General features: G+C 39.7%; 1 protein-coding gene across 1 annotated transcript; it reads left to right on the plus strand.

Annotated features, from left to right (window-relative positions):
• The first annotated feature begins 2,774 nt into the window (after positions 1-2,774).
• trpa1b (transient receptor potential cation channel, subfamily A, member 1b) lies at positions 2,775-21,909 on the plus strand. The gene is made up of 29 exons (XM_006794604.2): positions 2,775-2,835; positions 4,607-4,733; positions 4,981-5,106; positions 5,515-5,677; positions 5,847-6,022; positions 6,566-6,673; positions 6,831-6,939; positions 7,421-7,566; positions 8,296-8,432; positions 9,970-10,018; positions 12,189-12,288; positions 12,388-12,488; positions 13,653-13,828; positions 15,845-16,009; positions 16,157-16,271; positions 16,433-16,599; positions 16,700-16,790; positions 16,958-17,017; positions 17,119-17,211; positions 18,698-18,768; positions 18,895-19,051; positions 19,203-19,292; positions 19,525-19,694; positions 19,775-19,904; positions 20,370-20,552; positions 20,740-20,808; positions 21,014-21,115; positions 21,227-21,345; positions 21,679-21,909. Exons 3-29 carry the CDS (start codon positions 5,011-5,013, stop codon positions 21,890-21,892), a joined length of 3,357 nt encoding a protein of 1,118 aa, XP_006794667.2. The 5' UTR covers positions 2,775-2,835; positions 4,607-4,733; positions 4,981-5,010; the 3' UTR covers positions 21,893-21,909.
• The last annotated feature ends 86 nt before the right edge of the window (positions 21,910-21,995 follow it).

A 21,995-nucleotide genomic window follows, 5' to 3' on the forward strand; every position in this document is an offset into this window, starting at 1 on the left:
GCCCAGTCTGTGACTCATCACCTGTCCTGAAGTCATATGATGCACACAGCCCAACTTCGCCATTTAGAAGTTGCTGCGCTCTAAATACACCTGCCTGTCATCTAAAAACTATTCAAATCAGTTTGCCATTAAATAACCATCACACATACAGGGACACTCGTGAATGCTGTTCCTAAAGCAAACTTAGTCAAAACACACACATCCTCATCACTTGTGCGCTCGCGCCCACCGCACATTTCCAAGACAAACACGGACTTATTGCTGCGCAATAGTGTTTACTGTACATACTGCATTCAACGTGAGCCTAGAAAGTCATCAATCTCAGCTGGAGAGATAGTACATGCTTTGTGACTCCACATCTGCTGCATGTGTGGCTTTCCCCTTGGACAACGACACACTTCAAAGATAACCTCGCAAGAACAATAACCGGACAAATATTAGTTTTGCTCTGTGAGGCTTATAGGAGGAGGATGTGGTTAAAATATACCTGCTGACATTTAATACACCGGTTTGTTATTTGTTGGTGTGCAGCAAAACAGACCTTAAGGATCTTTAATTAACTAATAAAAATGTTTTGTCATTAAATTGTTTCATAAATCACAAAATGGTGCCTATAAATCAAAGCTGTGTCAGGTTTTGAATTACAGCTCGTTTTCAGAGTTTCATGATGTTTGCAATAAATATTTGGTTGTTTCATAAAGTTTTTGTACATTCTTAAAGACAGATTTCAAACATCTAGGTATTTCTGTTCAGCTGTTTTCAGCTCAAGTAATAGAGATATCCATATATTAAAATGAAACAGAGACATGGTGATGTTTCAAGAGGAAACTCTAACTATTTTTTAATCATAGCTCATCTTTTTAGTTGTTAATATTTGCTCACTAGGACAAAATTGTCACTGGTTAGGCCATGAAGGTTTTCTGGCTGCTGGTTTTACTTGTGCACCCCACTGCATGTTCTCCACTGATTCTGTCCTCTGGTTCCTGCTCAGCCCGCTGACTTCTCTCATCGTTTTTACAAATATAGACTTTCACGGATTAAAAATGCATGCAGAAAGAGTAGCAGTTGACCTTTTCTGTGGCTGGACATGTCCTGTCATGGGGAAAATACTTTTTTAAGTACATGAGATTTCTTTTTATTGTAGCAGCACAAGCAGTGACTGGGGTTAAATTGGGCCTATTAATCCATCCATGCGAGAAGTGCAGTAGTGAAGGAGTGAAATACCATCAGTTTTGCATGTATATTGTCATGAATGAACTCAGGAAAAGGTGTGTTTTCAGCTACAATAATAATAATAATAATAATAATAATAATAATAATAATACAGATATCCATATATTAAGATGCTTCTAAATACACAGAAAAATGGTGATTTTCAAGAGGTAACTCTAACTATATTTAACAGTTCTTTCATAACTATAGCTTGTGTTTTTAATATTTGCTCACTAGGACAAAATCCTCACTGATTGGGCCATAAAAGTTTTCTGGCTGCCAGTTTTAAACTGCACGTTCTCCACTGATTCTGTCTTAGACAAACTGAAATTTTAATCTAATAACACCAGTTATTAGTTCATAAATATCTGCACCAAATTGCATGGCAGTCCATCCATTAGTGGTTGAGACACTTCACTTAAAAATGCCACAAGGTGGCATTAGAGGAAAAGTCAGGAAACCTCAACCGTGCTATACAACTGTTGTTGTTTCCAGACGCTGACATTTTTATATGATAGAAGAGAAGTGGAACTAGACGATAAGTAATATGATCTAAAAGTTATTATGATTCATACACTGGTGAAATGAATCTCTCTTTGTTTCCCTTGTAATTTGTTTAATAGGTATTATTTTGGGATATTTTTGGAAGTCATAATCCAAGCACCCAGCAGGTGAAGATTGTAATCCTTGGAGCTTAAGAAATGGCTAAAATGTCTTTAAGTTTCCTTTTACTCTATGAGTTTTTAAAAGAATGGCTTGCGGTTTTCAGTTTCTTTTGATGTTGTTAAAGGATTTTTTACATGATATCCAACTTAATTCCATAATTGGAACATCAAGCAAAACTTTAATACACATTTCATATTGATCTGAACAACTCTACACTTAGTCTCCTGATTAATGTGGAATAGAAATGCTGGTATAATCCTTAGTTAATGATACACCTTATCTGATAATCCTGCCTGATAAAGATTCACTAGGGAATACTCAGTAATCCTCAACAAGGAGGTCTTTAAGGTCATCTTTAGTCACTTGCTGAGTCACTTCAGAGCAGAAGCACAAGACTTTCACAAAAAACAAACAAACATAAAAGGCTATTGTTTCCATTATAATCACTGATTGGATAAATGGTATACGGTAGGCCATGTGGAGCTGGGTGGTCAAGTTTCATCTGAGGGGAGCCTTGACTTTCAGATGCTACTAATAGGCAGAATCCTACATACTTTCAACCCATTTTAAAGATGAGCACGAGCTTTGGTTTCTTCAGTTCGTCATCACTTTTGTGGGAAAAGACGAGAGAGACGACAAAATCCGTAAACGCATCAGCAACTCACATCTAGACACATTAATTAAACCCCATTGTGAAGGAGAGTGAAGTATCATGTTCGCTGTTTAATGTAATGCTGCCAGTTAAATATCCTATCACGTTACACCATGGGCTTTTCTTCTCTTCTGTGAAAACAGCACGAGAGCCATTTGGTCACAAGGGGCAGCATTTTGCCTGCATTAGATTGGGAGATGGACAGGGAAATAGCCAGCTCACCACACTATTTAAAGCCCTTTCACAGGCAGTAGTGAGGAGAACGTCCAGATTGCTCAGCTCAGTAGCAGCATCTCGCAGTTACAGTAAGTAATGTCTTTGATGTTGTCTTTAAGGTTTTGAGTTTGCGTGGGGACAAATTTAACATTTAATATATAGTCATATTAAATATATGACTATATATATTTGATCTCTGGTTTTATTAGCAGCGGATATGGAAATGTCAGCTATCCCACAAGCCTGCACACTTCATTATGTTCTTGTCCATTAGAGTTCATTATTTATGTAACAACTAATACTGCAACATACAGAAGCTGTTTTTAATCCACTTGTTATTTCTCCACTCATATCTACTCGTTATTTTTTAAGATAGTGTTAAAAATTCACCCTCTGAAGTAAACACAATTTGTGAGGGTAATGCTAGTCTATTCAGTTTAAATGTGAACAATGTGCACTCATGCAAGGGTCTCCTTGTTAAAATTAAATATATCTCCCGCTTGTTTCCGGATTGTTTGGGAAATGTGTTTACCAGTGCCTATTAGTGCACTTCCTGAAAACCATCTGCAAACTAAATAAGCAAATCAATTAGAGAAACCAATGGCACTTATTTACCGCAGTTGCCTGGTAATGACAGGGAGGAGGATATGCAGTGGGGTCGTTATCTAATTCGCTAAATTAGAAGGAAATGAGGTGACGCCGTCTTGGACTGTAATATGATGTTTTATCAGGACCACAGACCAAAAGACATGAAATATCAATGACTTGTATGGTAGAGGTAATGCACTCAAGTATTCAGATCAGTGAAGGTAGTGCTGAAATATTGATGGGCGATCATGAATCATAATGCAAACTGCAAATCTGCCAATAAATGCAAATCCAAGTGTTGGATGTTTTGAGCATTACTGTTGTTTTGTTTTGAACAACCCCCAGAATAAAAAGTCTTCATTAGCCTTCATTTTCACAAAGAGACTAGTTTAGTATGTTAGTAGCATCTTTCATTGATCAAGTGCATGCGATGTCACTTTAGTGCTTTAGCTAAACACAAATTATACTCATGTTGTTAAAAATCATCACAGGTGGTGTGACATGTTTTCCAGAAACAGTTGCACTTACAGTACTTTTATACATGTAAAGGATTTAAACTAAACCTTTACCTTGATGTAAATATGCTTGCGCTTTGGAATGCATGCTTTTTAAAAAATATTTGAATAATAAAAAAAACCCAAATGCAAGTAACAAATAGAAGACCATATTATTAAATATGATTAAATATGCATACATGTGCTAAGTGTGTCTTAAGTACAGCATCTTAGACACTTATCCTTTCATCCACCCATTAGTCCAGCTTGAAGCTATCCCAGCGGCCAAAGGGCAAGAGGCCAGTACATCACAGGCCTACACGATTTAAGTGTTTATTTATTATTATATTGCTCTAATGATATATCAATAGCATACTAAGGGCCAAACTATACTAACTAAAAGCTGTAAATTAAATTAAACCCTATAAATAACCTATAAAAATTAACTCAGTGATCATTTTTGACTTGCTGATATTTGAAGTGGTGTCTTTATGTTTTAGTGCTTAAACTTTTGGATCAGGTTGTTACTGACTGAGCATTAGTCAGTGTGTATAAAGCACCAACAAAATGTGCAAATCAAACAGTAAAACGTAGCTGCTGTTCTGACCCGAGGAACAACATCAGCGTACGGCAAATAATGTAGGTCAAGGAGATTTGCAGTGAAGATTCTCAATAGTAATTTGCTCACCAGAAAAAAAAAATGCCATTTATTGTTTGGCCTTTCGATGGGACTGAAGGCAATAAAATTACAAGGTCTATCTCAATCTCACTCACCCAGGACCACGCAAGGACACCTGGGACTGGCTCAAACAAGCTGACCTGCAGCGGAGGACATAATTGCTTTCTTCAAGTGCAGGGCTTCAACCCCCACCACAAAGACTCAACGGATGTGAATACCCTTCTGGGTAAAGACAATGTCCTGTGCCCATGTCCCCTCTAAACATTAGAAGCCTGTGTCTTAAGGTTTTATTTGCACTATCTATCACATTACGTTCTAAGTTCTTCTAGGCTTGCTCATCTGTGGCTTGATTGAAATTATGGCATCGTTCTATCTGTGTTTTCAAACTGCTGCTGTCATGTGCATCAGTTTGCACAGGTGTGAGCACTGGGGTTCACATGCACACATGTCACTGCTTTCTTTGTTTTTATTAGGGCTCATGTCCACAGAGTCTCAGCTAAGTGATGAACTTCAGCAGGGATGTTGCACGGCAAAACAGTTGTTATACATATGTGATAGAGGATGACGATCCGGGCCTGGCAAATCAAAATATATTTGAGGTGAGGGCAAAAAACTTACTGAAAAAAATATGCATGTCTGTAAAAAACTTACTCATTTCTGCCACAAGTATTCACAATATGAGAAGGTTTATGTAACTCGGATTAATCCCAGCCCAGTGTATTTTTAAGGAGGAGGTTAAGGAGGCCTAAACAATTCTAGTATTACATAATAATAATATTACATGAGTTTTCAACGAATTGGATTGTAAAGTCTGTTTTTATACAAAACTAACAAATGGCCGTTATATCATACTCCAGTGATTATATCAGAAGGCACACAAGAATAGTTTGAAATGCCTTCTAGCATAGTGTGTTCTTTGGTAAAACACACTTTGAACAAACTGGAAAGCAGAAAAATCAACTGTTCTGTATTCTTTGTGTTATATTACTCTATATAATATCATCTAGTTGGCTGAGAAGGGTGACCTAGCTCTCCTGGAGAACCTAGTGAAGAAGAGCCCAGAGGTCCTCAGTGAAAAAGATGAATGTGGAGCCAGTCCCCTTCATCACGCTGCCGCAGGGGGTCACATCACCCTCATTCAATTCATCTCCACTGTCACAGATGCACAGGGTAAGTGCACCTAAGTCATCGATCACAAGACGCAACGCAACATGTTTTGTGACTCGGCGTAATTTCATTTCTAAAGTTACTGCATGGAAAAGGGACATTATTTTTGCACATTATATCTGATACATACGCATACAAACCTTTCTGCATATGCTCTTGTATCGTCTCTTAGACCTGAACAGCTGTGATGAGCAGGGCAATGTGCCCCTTCACTGGGCAGTGGAGAGGAACAAGGCAGAGAGCTGCAAGGCTCTTTTGGACCTGGGGGCTAACCCCAACATCCTCAACACTGCCCTCCTATCCCCTCTGCACTTGGCTGTCAGCCATGGACACAGCAACCTGGTGGGGGTGAGAAGGCTGATACTGCACAGTTGATGTGATAATTTAAAGGACAGGAAGTGTGTTTTTCTCTTGAATTCCTGTAGTTAACAAGGTCAACGCAGAGCATTCTAGCACTTTATTATACAGCACTCAACTAAGGGTGTAAATCCCCTGTGATTAAATGTAATTTCTGTGTATGTTATTATATTTAGATGCAAATAGTTAAAGGTAGGTAAACTACAATAAATGGTACAAAAAGTAATTTTTGTTTGTTTTTTTGCAGGAATTAAAGTAAATTTAAGTAGTGTGACAATTTTAATTACAGTATAAACAAATTTAAAAAAATTTAGCTGGTAATTTAGTCAAATAACAAACAATATTTTCCCACCTTACATCGTATGTACTGTACTTTTTGGGGCATTATGGAATGGCTAAACCTTGTCTTTTTATGTCTTTATTTAATCTTTATTACGTTGATGTGCTTGATGGATTTTCTATTATTCAATTGCCTTTTTTTTTACTTATGCTGTACTTAAAATTAGTTACTGTTTTTATATCTCTTTCATGAAGGTGCTGTTGTCCTACAGCAGTACAGACTGCAATCTAAAGGGAGACCTTGGAAACACCCCACTGATGCTGGCTTGTTCCCTTAATAACTGTGAGGCTCTTAGCATGTTGGTATGTACGAGGCTCCACGTTGTACCGCGTACCTACACCTTACTGCAAATCATAACTGCGAACTCATCATGTAGCTTCCTCTTGCTGCAGCTTTGCTTCTGACAAAAGACCATCTCTCTTTGTTTTCGCTTCTCATTCATTCATATATCCATCAAAGTTAAAGCATGGAGCGAAGCTTTGCCAACAGAACAAGCTTGGCCATTTCGCCATGCACACTGCTGCCTTCGCAGGTGCGAAGAAAGCCATGGAAGTCATTCTCAAGGCTGGTATGATGAAAGAAAAATGCTACATCAAAAACTCAAAGTGCTGACAGCAATGAAAATGTCTTTTACAAGGCCAAGCAGCATATTATGCTGGTAGATTACTCCCCCCCCCACACACACACACACCCCACCCCAGATAAGCACTTGGGGTATTTTCTGTAGGCTAGACATCACAAATGATAGTATGTTTATCCACAGTGGGAGGTCTGTTTGGTAACTTTGGTGCTTTTGGACAAAGTTTAGTAAGACCTTAAAATATTTACAAATGTAAATGCATTTTACATTTGTGTGCTGTCTTTTTTTTTTGTTGCACAGCCCATGTTAAATATACACATTACTCATTACATCTGCCTGCTAAATTCAAAACAAGAAAGCCACTAAAAGTCAAAGACGGAGATGGTCATAAGAAACTGCCATTACGGACATTTTCACTGCATTTCACGTTCAAGATATAAAAACAATTTATTGAATTCTCTCCTGACAGGAGAGGAGTTAGGCCACTCGGCTGTGTGCCACATGAACTATTTAGACAAGACCAAGAGCAGCCCCCTGCATCTGGCTGTACGTGGTGGGAATATCGAGGCCATCCGCCTCTGCATTGCTACTGGAGCCAAAGTTGACCAGCAACAGGTACTTCTATTATAAAAGATAACAAGATGTAAATCACTACATGGCCTTTTCATAAACCGTCTCAAAAAGACTCGGCATACATTCATTTGATTTTCACCACTGTTTTTACCTACTACTCAGAATGCCATAGCCGGATTACACATTTTGGTTTTCACCCCTACTCTGCCAGATTTGCATTGCTTTTTAAACAAATCTGGATTCCAACACTTGTAAAACACGTTGTCACCAGAGGGTCGCCTTCTTTGTACTGTTAGAACCCGTCAGTCTTATCACACCCATCTGGGAGTGATCGTTATGTCTTGCCCTGGGCTAGTGGCCAGAGCTACATCAGCAGTAGCGAGTACAGTAATAGCTTCGGTTGGCCAAATTGATACAAATTACATCCACTTACACTGTGAAGCTGAGTGGAGTGATCACTGGCCTCCTCCTGCCAGTCCTGGTTATCTCATTAAAGGCTTGTGTTACAGTCCCCAGTGTTCAGCCAAGAAGTCTGGGACTTACTTTGCTAATGTTACACAGAGGAAACTTGCAGGATTTCTTTGTGTGAATCACGCATGAGTATACTTATTCATATCTTTCTGTTTGTGCCAGTTTACATCGCTGCAGGTTTATAAAAATCTCCGCAGGGTTTCTGTATGCAGCAGACATAACTGTGTTTGATGAACTTGTAAATTTGCATCATATTCCGCATTCATCACTTGTAATGTATCCATGTTTGTCGGACTCTAGAACGACAGGTCTACACCGCTTCATTTGGCCTGCACCCAGGGAGCTCTTGAGGTCATCAAACTGATGCTGACTTCTGTTGAGCAAGTTGAAGATATCATCAATCTCACTGATGGTGCATGTCAGACCCCTCTACACAGGTGGGTCTCTCCTTGTCGTTCATTTCCGATGCGGAAATTAGTGCACGGATCAACCCCCCCCCCCCCCCCCCCCCAAAAAAAAAAAAAATAAACCCATTGTATTTAATCAAATAATTAATCATTAAGGAGAATATACTCAGTATAAACTAAATCAATACTGATCAAGTAAATTTCATTTGACCAGATTCTTCAAGTCTAATGTTTTACATTGTACTTATGTAACAAAATTACATAGAACATTTAAATCGATTCAGATTATTTAAAGTCAGCATCTGGGGCATAAATATTTTTTGAGTGTGTTGATAAAACTTAATAATGCAGCTGCATGTGGTTATGTAGGCTTTGTAGGCTGATAGTAGCCATCAGAAACTGTGCATCAAAGATGGGCATAGGCATCATAACCACACTCAGTGGTTTATAGTCTTGTTTTGAAACCTGGAGCATATAAGCTTCTCTATCATGGTTTTGGTCATAAGTGAGGGGGAGAAAGCAAAGGCGCTAGGCAAGAAGACTGTGACAGCAACTTCTTTGCAAATTGCTTTTCTGTAGAATTTAAAATTGGTGCCTTTTTGAAATGCAAATTTCATTGTTGACAAAATGCAAAGCATCCTGACCATGCTGACCCGTGAGAGAGCAGAGAGTTGCTGAGACTCCAAAATGGAAAATAAACAATATCTTATTAACTGTATCTCAGCATCCAATTTTAAATTAATCTCCATAGACAAGAGTATATATATATTCTGTTCCTTGTGCTGAACAGTCAGTGAATGAGAGCACAAAAGGGCAAGTTTCCACTATTTCCTAATTCTAGTTCATAATTTTATTGGTGGACATTGTTTTAATTAAAATGATCTTTGTTGCGATACCAATGAAGTTCTGTAGATATGCAATATTGCAATTGCTACTCATTTGCTTGCTCATGCTATATAAAGATCACTTTATCTGCATCATATCAACAGTAAAACACATCCGCAAACAAGATAATTAGATATAAACTCCTTAGGCTTGGCAAACAAAACGACGAGCCTGAGGAAAGCGATAATGATATAATTACATAATAAAGATTTGCTTCCCATCCACATAGATTTTATCTAAAAGCTATTTGTGTTGGCACTGACAGTAGCAGAACAAAGGACAAAGGTCCTCCCTCTGTGTTTTCATTCTTATTTAGACGCCATTGCTGTGATGTGCAGTGAAATAATACCACAAAAGGCCTTTTAAGCACAATAGAAATATGTCATCTGGTATCTGGATGATCAAGTATACTTCAGTCCATCATTTAGTTGTGGGGAAAATCATCCACATAAGTCTCTTTCTTAATGGAGAACACAAACACTTAGTCATTAAAGTGTGTCAACAAAGGGAAGCTGTACAACCCTGAAGATAAAAGTGTGACAATAAAGGGAAATCTGGCTATTATGTTGCCGAATGAGAACTAAATCATCCTCACTGCTTATCTGACAGCATGAGTAAGACCTTGACTCACAAAGTAGTGCGCTGAACGGCTGGTTTACAACAACTGTGTTTACTTTTCCAGGGCGACAATATTTGATCACACGGAGCTGGCGGAGTACCTAATTTCTCTGGTAAATAAGATACACATGAATACACACAAACGCCACGCAGCTAGCTCACCTGACATGACATGTCCGGTTTTATTATCAGATATTTTCTGATTGATTTTTTATCCTTCGGTGCATCAAAGCGACACAAACATTATTAAAACAGCAGTCCCCCCCCACATATGCTGAAATCTAAAAGGCAGATAAACTGTGAATCTCTGATGTGAATCTCTATTCACTGCAGGTTAGATTTCAATGAGTAAAATCTTCCACTCGACTATGTTTGTTCCCATTGCTACAATTAAACAATATTTGCTATTTTAAATACACTCCTGAGTAAATATTACAGGTGCTGCCCATTGCTTGTGGACCACCTGTCACCATCTGTTGCACTTTGATGGTTCTAATAGAATGGTGTTGCTAGGTAGGAAGCATAGTCCAAGTTTATTTCAAGTCTACTCTTTTAGATGCGGCAAGCAGTAGATGAACCTTAGTGTGTTTATCTCAAAAACTATGAAACGGTGGTCTGCACGTGGTGATTTCACCTTGCAGGTGCCAGCAGAACATCAAGTCTTAACACAAAGACGTGTGGGTCATGAAATGTTTATTTCGTTTAGGTACTATTTTAGTTCCCCATCTAAAAACGTTTTTCTCGCGCATGGCACATGTGCATATATTTGTGGAAATCTCAGATAGAGGTGTGCAAAAGCAGGTTCTTGTGTTTACCCTAACTATAGAGCAGAGGAAATAATTATTTGATGCCCTGCTCAATTTGTAAGTTTGCTTACTTCCAAAGAAATGAACCATGTCTAAGTTTTATGGTAGTTTCATTCTACTCTGGAATGATACTACTAGTATCAGCCAGAAATCCAAAACACACACAAAGGTCATGAACTGATTTGGATGTCAGTATTGATCGCCAAACAAAACATGACATAGTATGGAAAGACTGGCTGCCAGGTTTGCACACATCTCAGGAGGCATTTTGGCCCACTCCTCTTTATAGAAACTCTCCATGGCCTTATTCTTCTTAAGCCACTCCTTTGTTGCTTGGTCGTTTGTTTGATGGGTTGATGACCTATCATCAATCCATCTTTGGTGTTCTGGCTGAGGGATGGAGGTTCATGGCCCGGTCCATTTGTCTGTCAATGCAGTTAAATTGTCCTGTACCCTTAGCAGGAAAAACCAAAGCATAATGCTTCCACCTCTGTGCTTGACTGTGATGTTCTTTGGGTCATACTCAGCATTTCTCCTCCTCCAAACATGGCGTTTATAGTTGATGGCATAGAGCTCGAATTTGTTTTCATCTGACAACACCACTTTCAATCGCTAGAAAACTTAAAAGGAGGCCATTCATGTAGCTTCTCGAGCAGGGGGACCTTGCAGGTAGTGTGTTACTGTTGATGTTTTTCGTGACTGTGGTCCCAGCTCCCTTTAGATCATTAACCAGTCCCTCATCCAGCACCTTTCTCGTGATCATCCTCAACCCACGAGCCAAGATCTTGCATGCAGTTACAGACCGGGGGTGACTGATGGTTATTTTATATTTCTCCCTTTTCTGAATAATTGCACCAGTTCTCACTGATGGTTTTCTGGCCCATTCAGCCTTGTGCAGGTCTACAATCTTGTCCCTGATGTCCTTTGGCAGCTGTTTGGTCTTGTCTATGTTGGTGGAGAAGCTGAAATGGAAGAAAGTAATTCTGTGGAGAGTTGTGCTCTATAAACATAACGCATTCAGGAGTATCCGTAATTGTTGGATTGCTGGATTGATTTATTGTTGTTTTTGTGCCAGATGGGTGGCACACAGCCAATCTTATTTCACTCAGTTAGATTCAAATCAATTTATATCTTTTATGTTACTTGTTTGTTCTTGAGTTTTGGTTGATAGTCTGCCTCTCTCCATTAAAATGAGACTACCATCATTTCTTTGTAATTTAGTTCATTTAAAATTCAGCATGGGATCAAATTGTTTCCCCACTGTTTACTTTTTCTGCTATCATTACAAAACATCACCTATTGGTCTGATTTGGTCAAGCTAAGTTAATGAAGTTTGTTTAAAAGGACTTTTAAATGTGTTCGCTGATCCTCTTAAAACTGAGAATACTGTGGATGTGTATTCATTGCTAATGTGCACATAATGCTTTTCATTTGTGTGCTAAAATTAAAGAGGTAACTTAATGCATTCTATCTTCAGGGTGCAGACATTAACAGCACCGACTGCAAGGGAAACTCTCCTTTGCTGCTGGCTACGAGCTGTGGAGCATGGAAAACTGTGGCTCTGCTGCTGTCAAAAGGTGAGCTAAAGTAAATGACTTCTCCACCAGTAGTGCTCATATAATCTGCCTGATAATACAGGTTGTAAACACTTATGCAAATGTTAATGATTTTTTTAGGAGCCAACGTTAACGTGAGAGACAAATGTGGCTGTAACTTTCTTCACCTAGCCATTCTGCAGCCAAAGGGCCTGAAAAACCTCCCGGAAGAAGTACTGCAGGTACTGCCAATCGGTCGGTAGCTTATTAAATGCACTGAATGCTGCTTAAACAAAAATGTCATTAAGTGGCTGGAATCTAATTACTGCACTGTCCTTGATCAGCTTGCCTGGAGCCTTCAAAAGTTGCGTGCTTTCAAAGCCAGCTGATCGAAGTTCATTACACTCTCGCCAAAGCCATATAGTCCTTTAAACACTGTGAGCTTTTTCCTGAAGCTACATCACTGTTACAGCTTTCAAAATGATACACAAAGACAGACAGCGTGAGAATAGCAGATCACAATAATTTTGTAGTTTCTGTTCGAGTATGGATAACTGTCAATTTTGTCATGTGCATAAAATATAGCATTTCAATTTTTTGCATTGCTTAGTATGCACTTGTTGGCCACTTTGTTAGGTACAGTTTCTAGATTCAACAAGGTGTTGGAAACATTCGTCAGAGATTTGGGTGCATATTGACATGACAGCATTACACAGTTTCTGCAGATCTGCTCCCTTCCTCTCACAAATTCTCGACTCTACCATCAAAATACTGCAGAAGAAATTGATATTCATTAGATGTTTTTTCACTCTTCTCTTGTCCAATTTTTGTTGAGCCTGTGTAAATTATATTCTCAGTTTCCTGTGCTTAGCTGACAGGAGTGGGACCCGATGTGGTCCTCTGCTGCTGTAGCTCACCTGCTTGAAGGCTCAACACAAACATACCTCACTTGTAACAAATGATTATTTGAGTTATTGTCACCTTCCTATCCTCTCAAAGCAGTCTAGCTATTTTCCTCTGACATCTGCCATCAACATGGCATTTTCTCTCAGAGAACTGTCATTCACCAGATATTTTCTCTCTTCTCTGTAAAACCTAGAGATGCTTGTGCAGGGAAAATCCCAGCAGTTCATCTGTCTCTGAAACACTCAAACCAGCCCGCCTGGCACCGAAAAACTCATTCAAAATCACTTAAATCACATTTCTTCCCCATTTCTGATGCTTAGTTTGAACTTCAGCAGGTTACCTTGGTCATGTCTACATGACTGAATGTGCTGAGTTGTTGCTATGTGATTGGCTGATTAGATACGTCGAATAATAAGAAGTTGAACAGGTGTACCTAAGTGGTCGCCTGTGATTGTACAGTAAGAATGAAGTAGATGTGTTCATAATGCATTGGATTTTAGCTCAACAGTGTGAAGGCACTTTTAAGCTGTGAGGATAACGATGGCTGCACCCCACTCCACTACGCCTGCAGACTGGGAATCCACGACTCAGTGAAGAACATGCTGGGCCTCTCGGGGCAACTTGGCCTCGCATGCAAGTCCAAGGACAAGAAGTCTGCTCTGCACTTCGCTGCTCAGTAAGACTTAACATAGCATAGATTTTCACTCAGTTACACAAACTTTGGAAATGGATTTGTTCAAACAAATGCAAAGTCATGGCTGTTGAAATTAATCAGATGATATCGACCACTGTATGATGGATGATGTGTAGCATATAAATCGTTTCTGTTTGTTAATTTCAAGTACAATTTTTAGCTGTAATATCACCTAGTGCTGCGTGCCAGTGTAACTCCAGTGTTATTGTAAAACACTATATGTAGGTGTTACATCCACACAGAATTTCAAAGGTAGCTATCCATCCATCCGTCCATGCATGTATAAACAAGTATTTGCTTCTTTCCTGCTTTCTTAGTGTTTTGCATATTTGTCACGCTTACATGTTTCAGGTCATCAAGCAAATTTTAAAACTAGACAAAGATCATTTGAGTAAATACAAAATGCAGTTTTTAAATAATGATTTTTGTTTTATTAAGGGAAAGAAAAAAGGTATCCAAACCTGTGCTGTGAAAAAGTAATTTTCCTCTAAACCTAATAACTGGATGTGCAAGAACTGCAAGAACTGTCTTTCACATCACTGTGGAGGAATTTTGGATCACTCTTTTTTACAGACCATTTTTAATTCAGTCGCATTGGACACTACCAGCGCCTCGTTTAACTGTGGGTATGATGTTCTTTTTATGAAGTGCAGTGTTCATTTTACATATGGGACAAAAACTTTCCAAAAAGTTCAGCTTCTGTCTCGTCAGTCCTGAAATATTTCCCAAAAGTCTGGGGGATCACCAAGATGTTTTTTGGCAAATGTGAGACGAGCGTTTGTGTTATTTTTGGTTAGCAGTGGTTTTCACCTTTGAAACCTTTTGCCCAATCTTATTGTTGAATCATGAACTCTGACCCTAACTGAGGCAAGTGAGATCTTCAGTTCTTTAGTTGTTGTTTTGGATTCTTATCTGACCTCCTGGATGAGTAATCAGTGCACCCTTGGAGTAATTCTATTAAGCTAGGCACTCCTGGGAAGATTACCCAGTGTTCCAGGTTTTCTCCATTTGATTGGCTTTGTATTCCTTTCCAAACTGAAGAAGTCAGTGACTTTGTTTCTTGTCTGTTCTTGAGTTTCCCTGGATCGTAGCATGATGTGTTGCTTTTTGAGATCACTTTGTCAGACAGGCTCTCTTTAAGTGATGTTTTGATTCAGTAGTTCTGGCAATAATCAGTCCTGTGTGTAGTTAGGACAATTACTTTTTCCACACAGGGCCAGTTTGGTTTGGATAACTTTTTTCCCCTAATAATTGAAGTTATCATTTAAAAAGTGCATTTTGTATTTATTCAGGTTATCATTCTCTAATATTTACATTTGACTTATGATCTGGAAGTAAAAATAAGCAAAAAACTAAGAAATTTGGAAGGATGAAAAATCTTGTTGGCACCGTACTGTATGTCCATTTGATTTGTAGTCAATCAAATGGACAGACGGATAATAAAACATCATTCCTTACTGTTCAGCTGTATAAAACCTCAATAGATTCATGCACCTAAAAGCTTTTAGAAGATTAATTCAAGTAACATACCTTAAATATTATGTAGTGACCCAAAGGAGCTGTTACAGGAACAGCATTTAATTAGTGAGGCACATGTGAACAAAATGTTACTCACAGTGTTTAATGGGTGGATTTTCAACATTATTATTATAGATTTTTCTATCATGTACACCCATTTCATTAGAACTAGAGGGCAGATGAAGGCCATGCTATGATATCATACCATAACTCTTACAGAAGCCTCATTCTCTACTGTACAGACAATACTGCTGACCTGCTTAAAAGATTCAGAGACAACAAAACACATCTCCCAACTAAATATGTCACTTCTACTTTGTTCTTCTTACCGCTCCTAGCATTTTAAGCCTTTATTGCTACCTAGCCTACAGCCTACAGATTCAAACCTGCAACAGTTGCCATGGGTGTCTTACAATAAAATTGTCTATGGAGCTCTACCATTTCTCAACAATACAGTGATTCTACTTTTTTTTTTTTAAGGTATGGCCGCATCAATACATGTCACCGACTATTAGAATCCATTACTGACTCTCGTCTGCTAAATGAAGGCGATGAGCGTGGCCTGACTCCACTCCATCTGGCCTCAAAAGAGGGACACACAAAAGTGGTGCAACTGTTGCTGCGCAAAGGAGCTCTCTTCCACAGGTAAAGCCAAACACACGTTGTGTGCACAGAAACATGTACATGTGCAAGCATAAAAAGTACACTGCTCAAAAACATTAAAGGAACATGATGGTTTGAGTGATCGTATTTTACAGTATACTAACCTGTAGAGAAATGTCCTGTTGACAGTGATTACAAGGGCTGGACTTGTCTGCACCACGCTGCTTCTAAAGGATACACACAAACGATGGATATCCTACTGACAGCCAATCTCAAGCTGCTGGATAAAACAGATGAGGATGGGGTATTGCTTCCTGTTACTCCAAAAAATTCCTGACGATTTTTATGCTAGGGTTATTTTTCCAGTTTAAACGTTAAAAGACAAATAATTGCCATTGGCTCCAAATAAGTCATCCGCCCCACACTGTAATGAATCTGAGAAGGTGTGTTCTGTTGTACTGACAGAACTCGGCACTCCACATCGCAGCGAGAGGTGGACACGTGGCTGCGGTCAGGCTGTTGCTGGCCAGGGGGGCAGAGATCATCTTAAACAAGAACCACACTTCATTCCTCCACGAGGCTTTGCAAAATGGAAGAAAAGACGTGGTCAATGCTGTAATTGACTGTGAAAGGTATTTTGTCAATACAAAAACAAACACTGAGAAATATTAAAGTGACTCTACAATCCACTGGTTATAGTCGTGTCTGTAATCTTATTATTTTTTCTTGCAGGTGTGCTGAAGCTGTAAGTCTGTTCAATCCCGAAAGTAGTCAGCGATGCCCCATACTAGACATGATTGAGTTTCTGCCTGAAACTTACAAGGTTTGCTGCTGGCAAAATAAAGAAATAATAAAATAAAATAAAATCCATGTCATAAATCACTGTATACGGTCATCATAACTCACATCTTTCAGCATTTTTGTGTTGTGTGATCTGTTGTTACTTACTAAAGATTTAATTCCTCATCACTGTGCCGCTTCTGTCAACAGCATCTTTTGGACCGCAGCATGAGGGAATCTGATGATGACCACAACAGCCCCAATTACCACGTAATCAAACTGCACAATCAAAAACACACAAAACACACACTAAGGATATTATTTGAAACACTGATCGGGAAAAAGATTAAACAACTCTTTTTGTGGCCTAGATTGAATATGACTTCAAATGGCTCCAAGCTCCGATTGAAGTGAAAGGGCAGACTTACAATGGGAATAAGGTTCTGCCACTGGCCGCTCTCAACGTAAGCAAACCTTTTTTTTTACTCTTTTAACGGCTTCAGAATCCAAATGTTGTACTTCCACATGATTCACAAGCACTCGAGCTCTATTTCTGTCATGCATCAGCATCTAATGAGGCCCTGTAGACTTCACCGCTTGCCTTGATAACTTATGGGATCAGGATTGGCCTGTCCCTCCTCAGGGGCAGTGATGACACTTCCTCTATTAATTATTGGAAAGTGACAGTGACAACTACATAGTCGCAGTGTGCGGCCTATTCAGAAATGTTTTTAATTTCTCTACATAGTTTAGTGAGGATGACACTTTTATAACGACGTTCATTGTGCCTTTTTTCCCCACTCTCTTCCTGCCTTGAAAAATCACAAAAGATCATTCAAGCATCCCTGCTGTGATGCCACCACCAGCACTCTGCCCTTAGCACTCATCAGGAATCAAACTTCTCTGATTGGTTGTTAGCAAACAAATAATAGGCTTCTGTGTCCTTGGGCAAGACACTTCACCCGTTGCCTACTGGTGGTGGTCAGAGGGCCCGGTGGCGCCAGTGTCCGGCAGCCTCGCCTCTGTCAGTGCGCCCCAGGGTGGCTGTGGCTACAATGTAGCTTGCCATCACCAGTGTGTGAATGTGTGCATGAATGGTTGGATGACTGGATATGTAAAGCGCTTTGGGGTCCTTAGGGACTAGTAAAGCGCTGTATAAATACAGGCCATTTACCATTTACCATTCTCCTCTGTTCTTGCTACAACCTCCATGTGTTGTTTACATGGTTTCACCGTTACAGACATTCAGCCCACCCTTATCGATATAAAAATTGTGAACTAAAAGCTTTTGAGCATGTTACAAGAGAACAGGCCAAGAGAAACACTAGCTGTAGCCTCTAAAATGGCCAAAAAACAGTTCACCTCTGCAAAACATTTTCATCAGGAAACAGAAAATTGCTGCCTCCATGAAGGTTGGACATATTATTACAGTGTTACATCTGCATCAATTTCAGCTCGTTGTGCTACCTAAATTGCCAGCAGAGGGTAGTTCAAGCGGGGTTTAATCTGCATGCAAATGTTCACAAATTTGGTGAGTGGCCAAGTCTACTGAGACCTAATAACAGCCTGTGCCAAATCACTGAGGCCAAGATACATTGTGCAATCTTTCCTCCAGTCCTCTGCACAGCAGCCACCCCTTCTTTTCTTGATAGCTTTGCACTATTTGGAAAATTACGACATCTTTCCGTAAATGTTTTAAAAAAATACAGCACCAGTTTACTCCTGCTGATGTCATCGTTTGTTAGGCCGTCAATAACTTGCTGTCAATAAAGAACAGTCAGGGTCAAGAGTGAAGTTTCTCACTGTCTCCGCCCTAAACCCAAACAACAGAGCGGCGGAGCTGGACTATTTCCAGCGTAACCCCTTTGGTTCTGCAGTGAGTACCACTGCTTGTGCAAAATGTGCTGTGTGTACTGACTGTGGGTCATTATTCTGTTACACCTCCTGCAGGCGATGGTGCAGTACAACCGCATCGAGCTCCTCAACCATCCCGTCTGCAAAAAGTATCTGGCAATGAAGTGGTGAGTATTCAGGAGGACTTGACCCATGACCCATATTTATTTTTACAGATTTATTCACCCTAGTCCAACTCCAGTTAACATTTTACCTTGAACGTTGGTCCATGGTGTCCTCTGTTTTGTCCACAGGGTTGCTTATGGGAGCATAGCTCACGTGCTCAACATGTTTCTCTATCTGTTGGGCTTGCTGCCCTTAACTCACCTTATTGTGACTCTGAGACCCTCCGTGAACACTAGTGACACGGGCGAGCACAATATCATCATGGTTCCCGTATCTTTCACAGAGGTACTAATGGCTGTTGAGATGAGTAATAATGACTCTGACAGCATTATGAGGAAATTGTGATTGAAAACAAATGATCTGTCATTCAAATTACTAGAAAAATGCATCTTTACAAATGTGCCATTCAAAGTACGTCTCAACATTTGTTTCACAGCAATGTGTGTCCTTGTCCTTCTGCATGGTGATGGTCTTGGTTATGAACATCTACTCGATAGGAAAGGAAGTGGTGCAGATATCACAGCAGGTACTGTCCTCTTATGGAAGTGTCATTACCTCACATAAAACATGTGCCCATAAATCTGTGCAGCACCGGGTCTGTGTGGACGCACAGGCAATCAAGTGTGATGAATGCGTGCCCCCAGATTTAGATTTACAGCCCCTACTGAATAGCAAAAAGTCCGAATGTCACCTCCATGCTTAAGCTTAGCTGTTAAATTAGAAAAAACCCTGATTTTATTCATCTCGTTGCTTCAAAGCGCTGGAAATACTTCACGGATTACTCCAACCAGAGCGACTGGATTTCAGCCGTCTTCTCTATACTGTTCGTCGTCCCCCTCATGATCAATGCAGAGGGTTCTTTACACTGGCAAGCGGGGGCCATAGCAGTTTTAAATTCCTGGATCGGATTTCTCCTTTATCTCCAGAGGTACTATTCACTCTGACTTAAATCCTCCACTTTCTCATAAAGTTGAGGTCACCAACCTGTTTATTCTCCTGTTTCCTCAGGTTTGAGGGAGTTGGCATCTATGTTGTGATGTTCGGGGAGATTATGAAGACACTGGTCCGTATTGTGTTGCTGTTCTTCTACCTGATGTTGGCTTTCAGTTTGGCCTTCCATGCCCTGATGCTCAATCAGGTATTAAAAGAATGCAGTGATGCATATAACCATACATTTCATGCAGGATGAAAGGGTATCATCAGATTTTCAAAATTTTGCATGTATATCAATGATCTCCAGAGGATTCCTTCAGTAACACGCAGACCTTTTTAATAACATCAGGTCACAATTTTTGTAAGAACATTCCCCCCACCCTTTCTTGTACCATCACACACACCTTAGAAAGCCACCAGAACGCTGTGTTCATTCACCACTGCATATTTTATTGACATGGCTGCTAAAGTCACCTAACTTTAAAACTTCACTGTTGGTCAAAATTTAGGCCTGCACAAAACACTTGTGGGGATAGAACAATTCTTTAGTGTCCAAGCTGGGTACAGAAATGATTAAAACCTAGGCCATCTGGATGTCTGTTATAATAAAGTGTTAGACTGATTGTTACTAACATGCAATCACACGTTGCTGTTCTTTTTGTATCATTAGAGGGAGTTTAACAGCGTGCCGCTCTCTGTGGTACAAACCTTTGTGATGATGGTCGGGGAACTGAACTACCAGAACAACTTCCTGGATGAGTATCTGAATCATCGACTACCTTTTGGTATCCTGACATACTTCATTTTTGTGGTCTTTGTTCTGTTCATGCCAATCCTGCTCGTGAACCTGATGGTAAGCACACCCTGATCCCCAGCTGCATCTTAAAGTAGTTTATGTGGCTATACATTTGGCTTGTATGTTACTATAAAAATTTCTGTTCTAGTGCTTTGACAGCAATTGTATCCAATCATGCTCTTGTCATAAGCTTTGTATTTTCAAAGGTCCTAACCAAAGATTTTTGTCTTTGATTGTGTTGTAGATTGGTTTAGCAGTTGGAGACATTGCTGAAGTTCAAAGAAATGCTGCGCTGAAACGGATAGCCATGCAGGTTTGTATTAAACCAGGTTATTTTTTTTAACATAAAAAATACTTTGGATTTGGACTTTTTTTGATGTTGTGGTGTTTTGCTCTTGAGCCATTTTAACAAAATGCATGGAGCACTGACACATAACAAGATGATATATATGATATCAATGATATATTCCTCGCCCAAAATCGAACCCCTGACTAAATACCAGCCCTTCTGACCCCAGATTGATCTGCACACCGCTCTGGAAGATAAGCTCCCTTATTGGTTTATGAAACGAGTTGACAAAAACTCCATTACCATCTATCCCAATCACAGGTGTTCCAGGGTAAGCTGAAAAAAAGATGAAACAGATGATGTGCAACATGATGATTTATGTCTATAACTTATAGCAGCGAAGGTTTTCTCCTTTATTAAACCTTCACATTTTTGATTGCAGCACTTTCTGAAGAAATTTTTCTATGGTGAAGAGGAAACCAATGAAGTCTGGAATCATCTGCAAGCCAAATCAAAGGCATGCACTTTGATCGAGAATGAGCTCAAAAAGCAGAAGACCAGGTAAGGCATGCACATGAAAGTCAGTTTTCATATTTCTAAAATCATAAAAGTGTGCAAGCTTATTATTGCGGTAATGGATGAGTATTACAGGTACAATGATCTAGACTGTGCATGCTGAAAGCTAAAGTGGGAATTAAGGAAAAGTAGTTTTTGATGCATGAGCGACCCCTACAGATCCCACTCTGTATCTCTGTTTCTATAGTAAGCGCATCAAGTCACCCAGGAGTCTGACCTTCCAGCAGTCTCATTATAAATCTAGGCAAGAGCGAATGAAGTCTGTCACTAAGTGACATGAATTGATTGTTTTGTCTTTGTTTTTCGTTTTCCCTGCAGAATGAAAGAGATGTCATGCCTGCTAGAGAAGCAGCACTGCCTCGTAAAGCTCATCATCCAGAAAATGGAGATCGCCTCTGAGGCTGACGAATATGACGGCCCCGTGAACGTCAGAGGGAGCACGTGGCCCGCTTTAGGTCAGGCTAAACCAAGCAGAGATACTACATCTCGGTGGGTCCCACTGATGAAGGCCATCGAGGCCAGGCGAAAATGAAGACGATGAAACAACACAAAGTGTTGTGTTCACTGCAAAGTGAATTGTCTGAAAAGACTAGATCTATATGGCATAAAAAGATATTAAATAGGTATAAATGTAA

This window comes from Neolamprologus brichardi, chromosome 9 (assembly GCF_056152115.1).
Source record: "Neolamprologus brichardi isolate AB-2024 chromosome 9, ASM5615211v1, whole genome shotgun sequence".
Taxonomy (NCBI): Eukaryota; Metazoa; Chordata; class Actinopteri; order Cichliformes; family Cichlidae; genus Neolamprologus; species Neolamprologus brichardi.

Bases quoted from the DNA above. Each gene is read 5' to 3' on its own strand.
- trpa1b (XM_006794604.2), top strand. From the start codon at position 5,011: ATGAACTTCAGCAGGGATGTTGCACGGCAAAACAGTTGTTATACATAT. The intron at 18,769-18,894 runs GTGAGTATTCAG...TTTTGTCCACAG, and splicing joins AAGTATCTGGCAATGAAGTG to GGTTGCTTATGGGAGCATAG. The intron at 21,116-21,226 runs GTAAGCTGAAAA...TTTTGATTGCAG, and splicing joins CCAATCACAGGTGTTCCAGG to CACTTTCTGAAGAAATTTTT.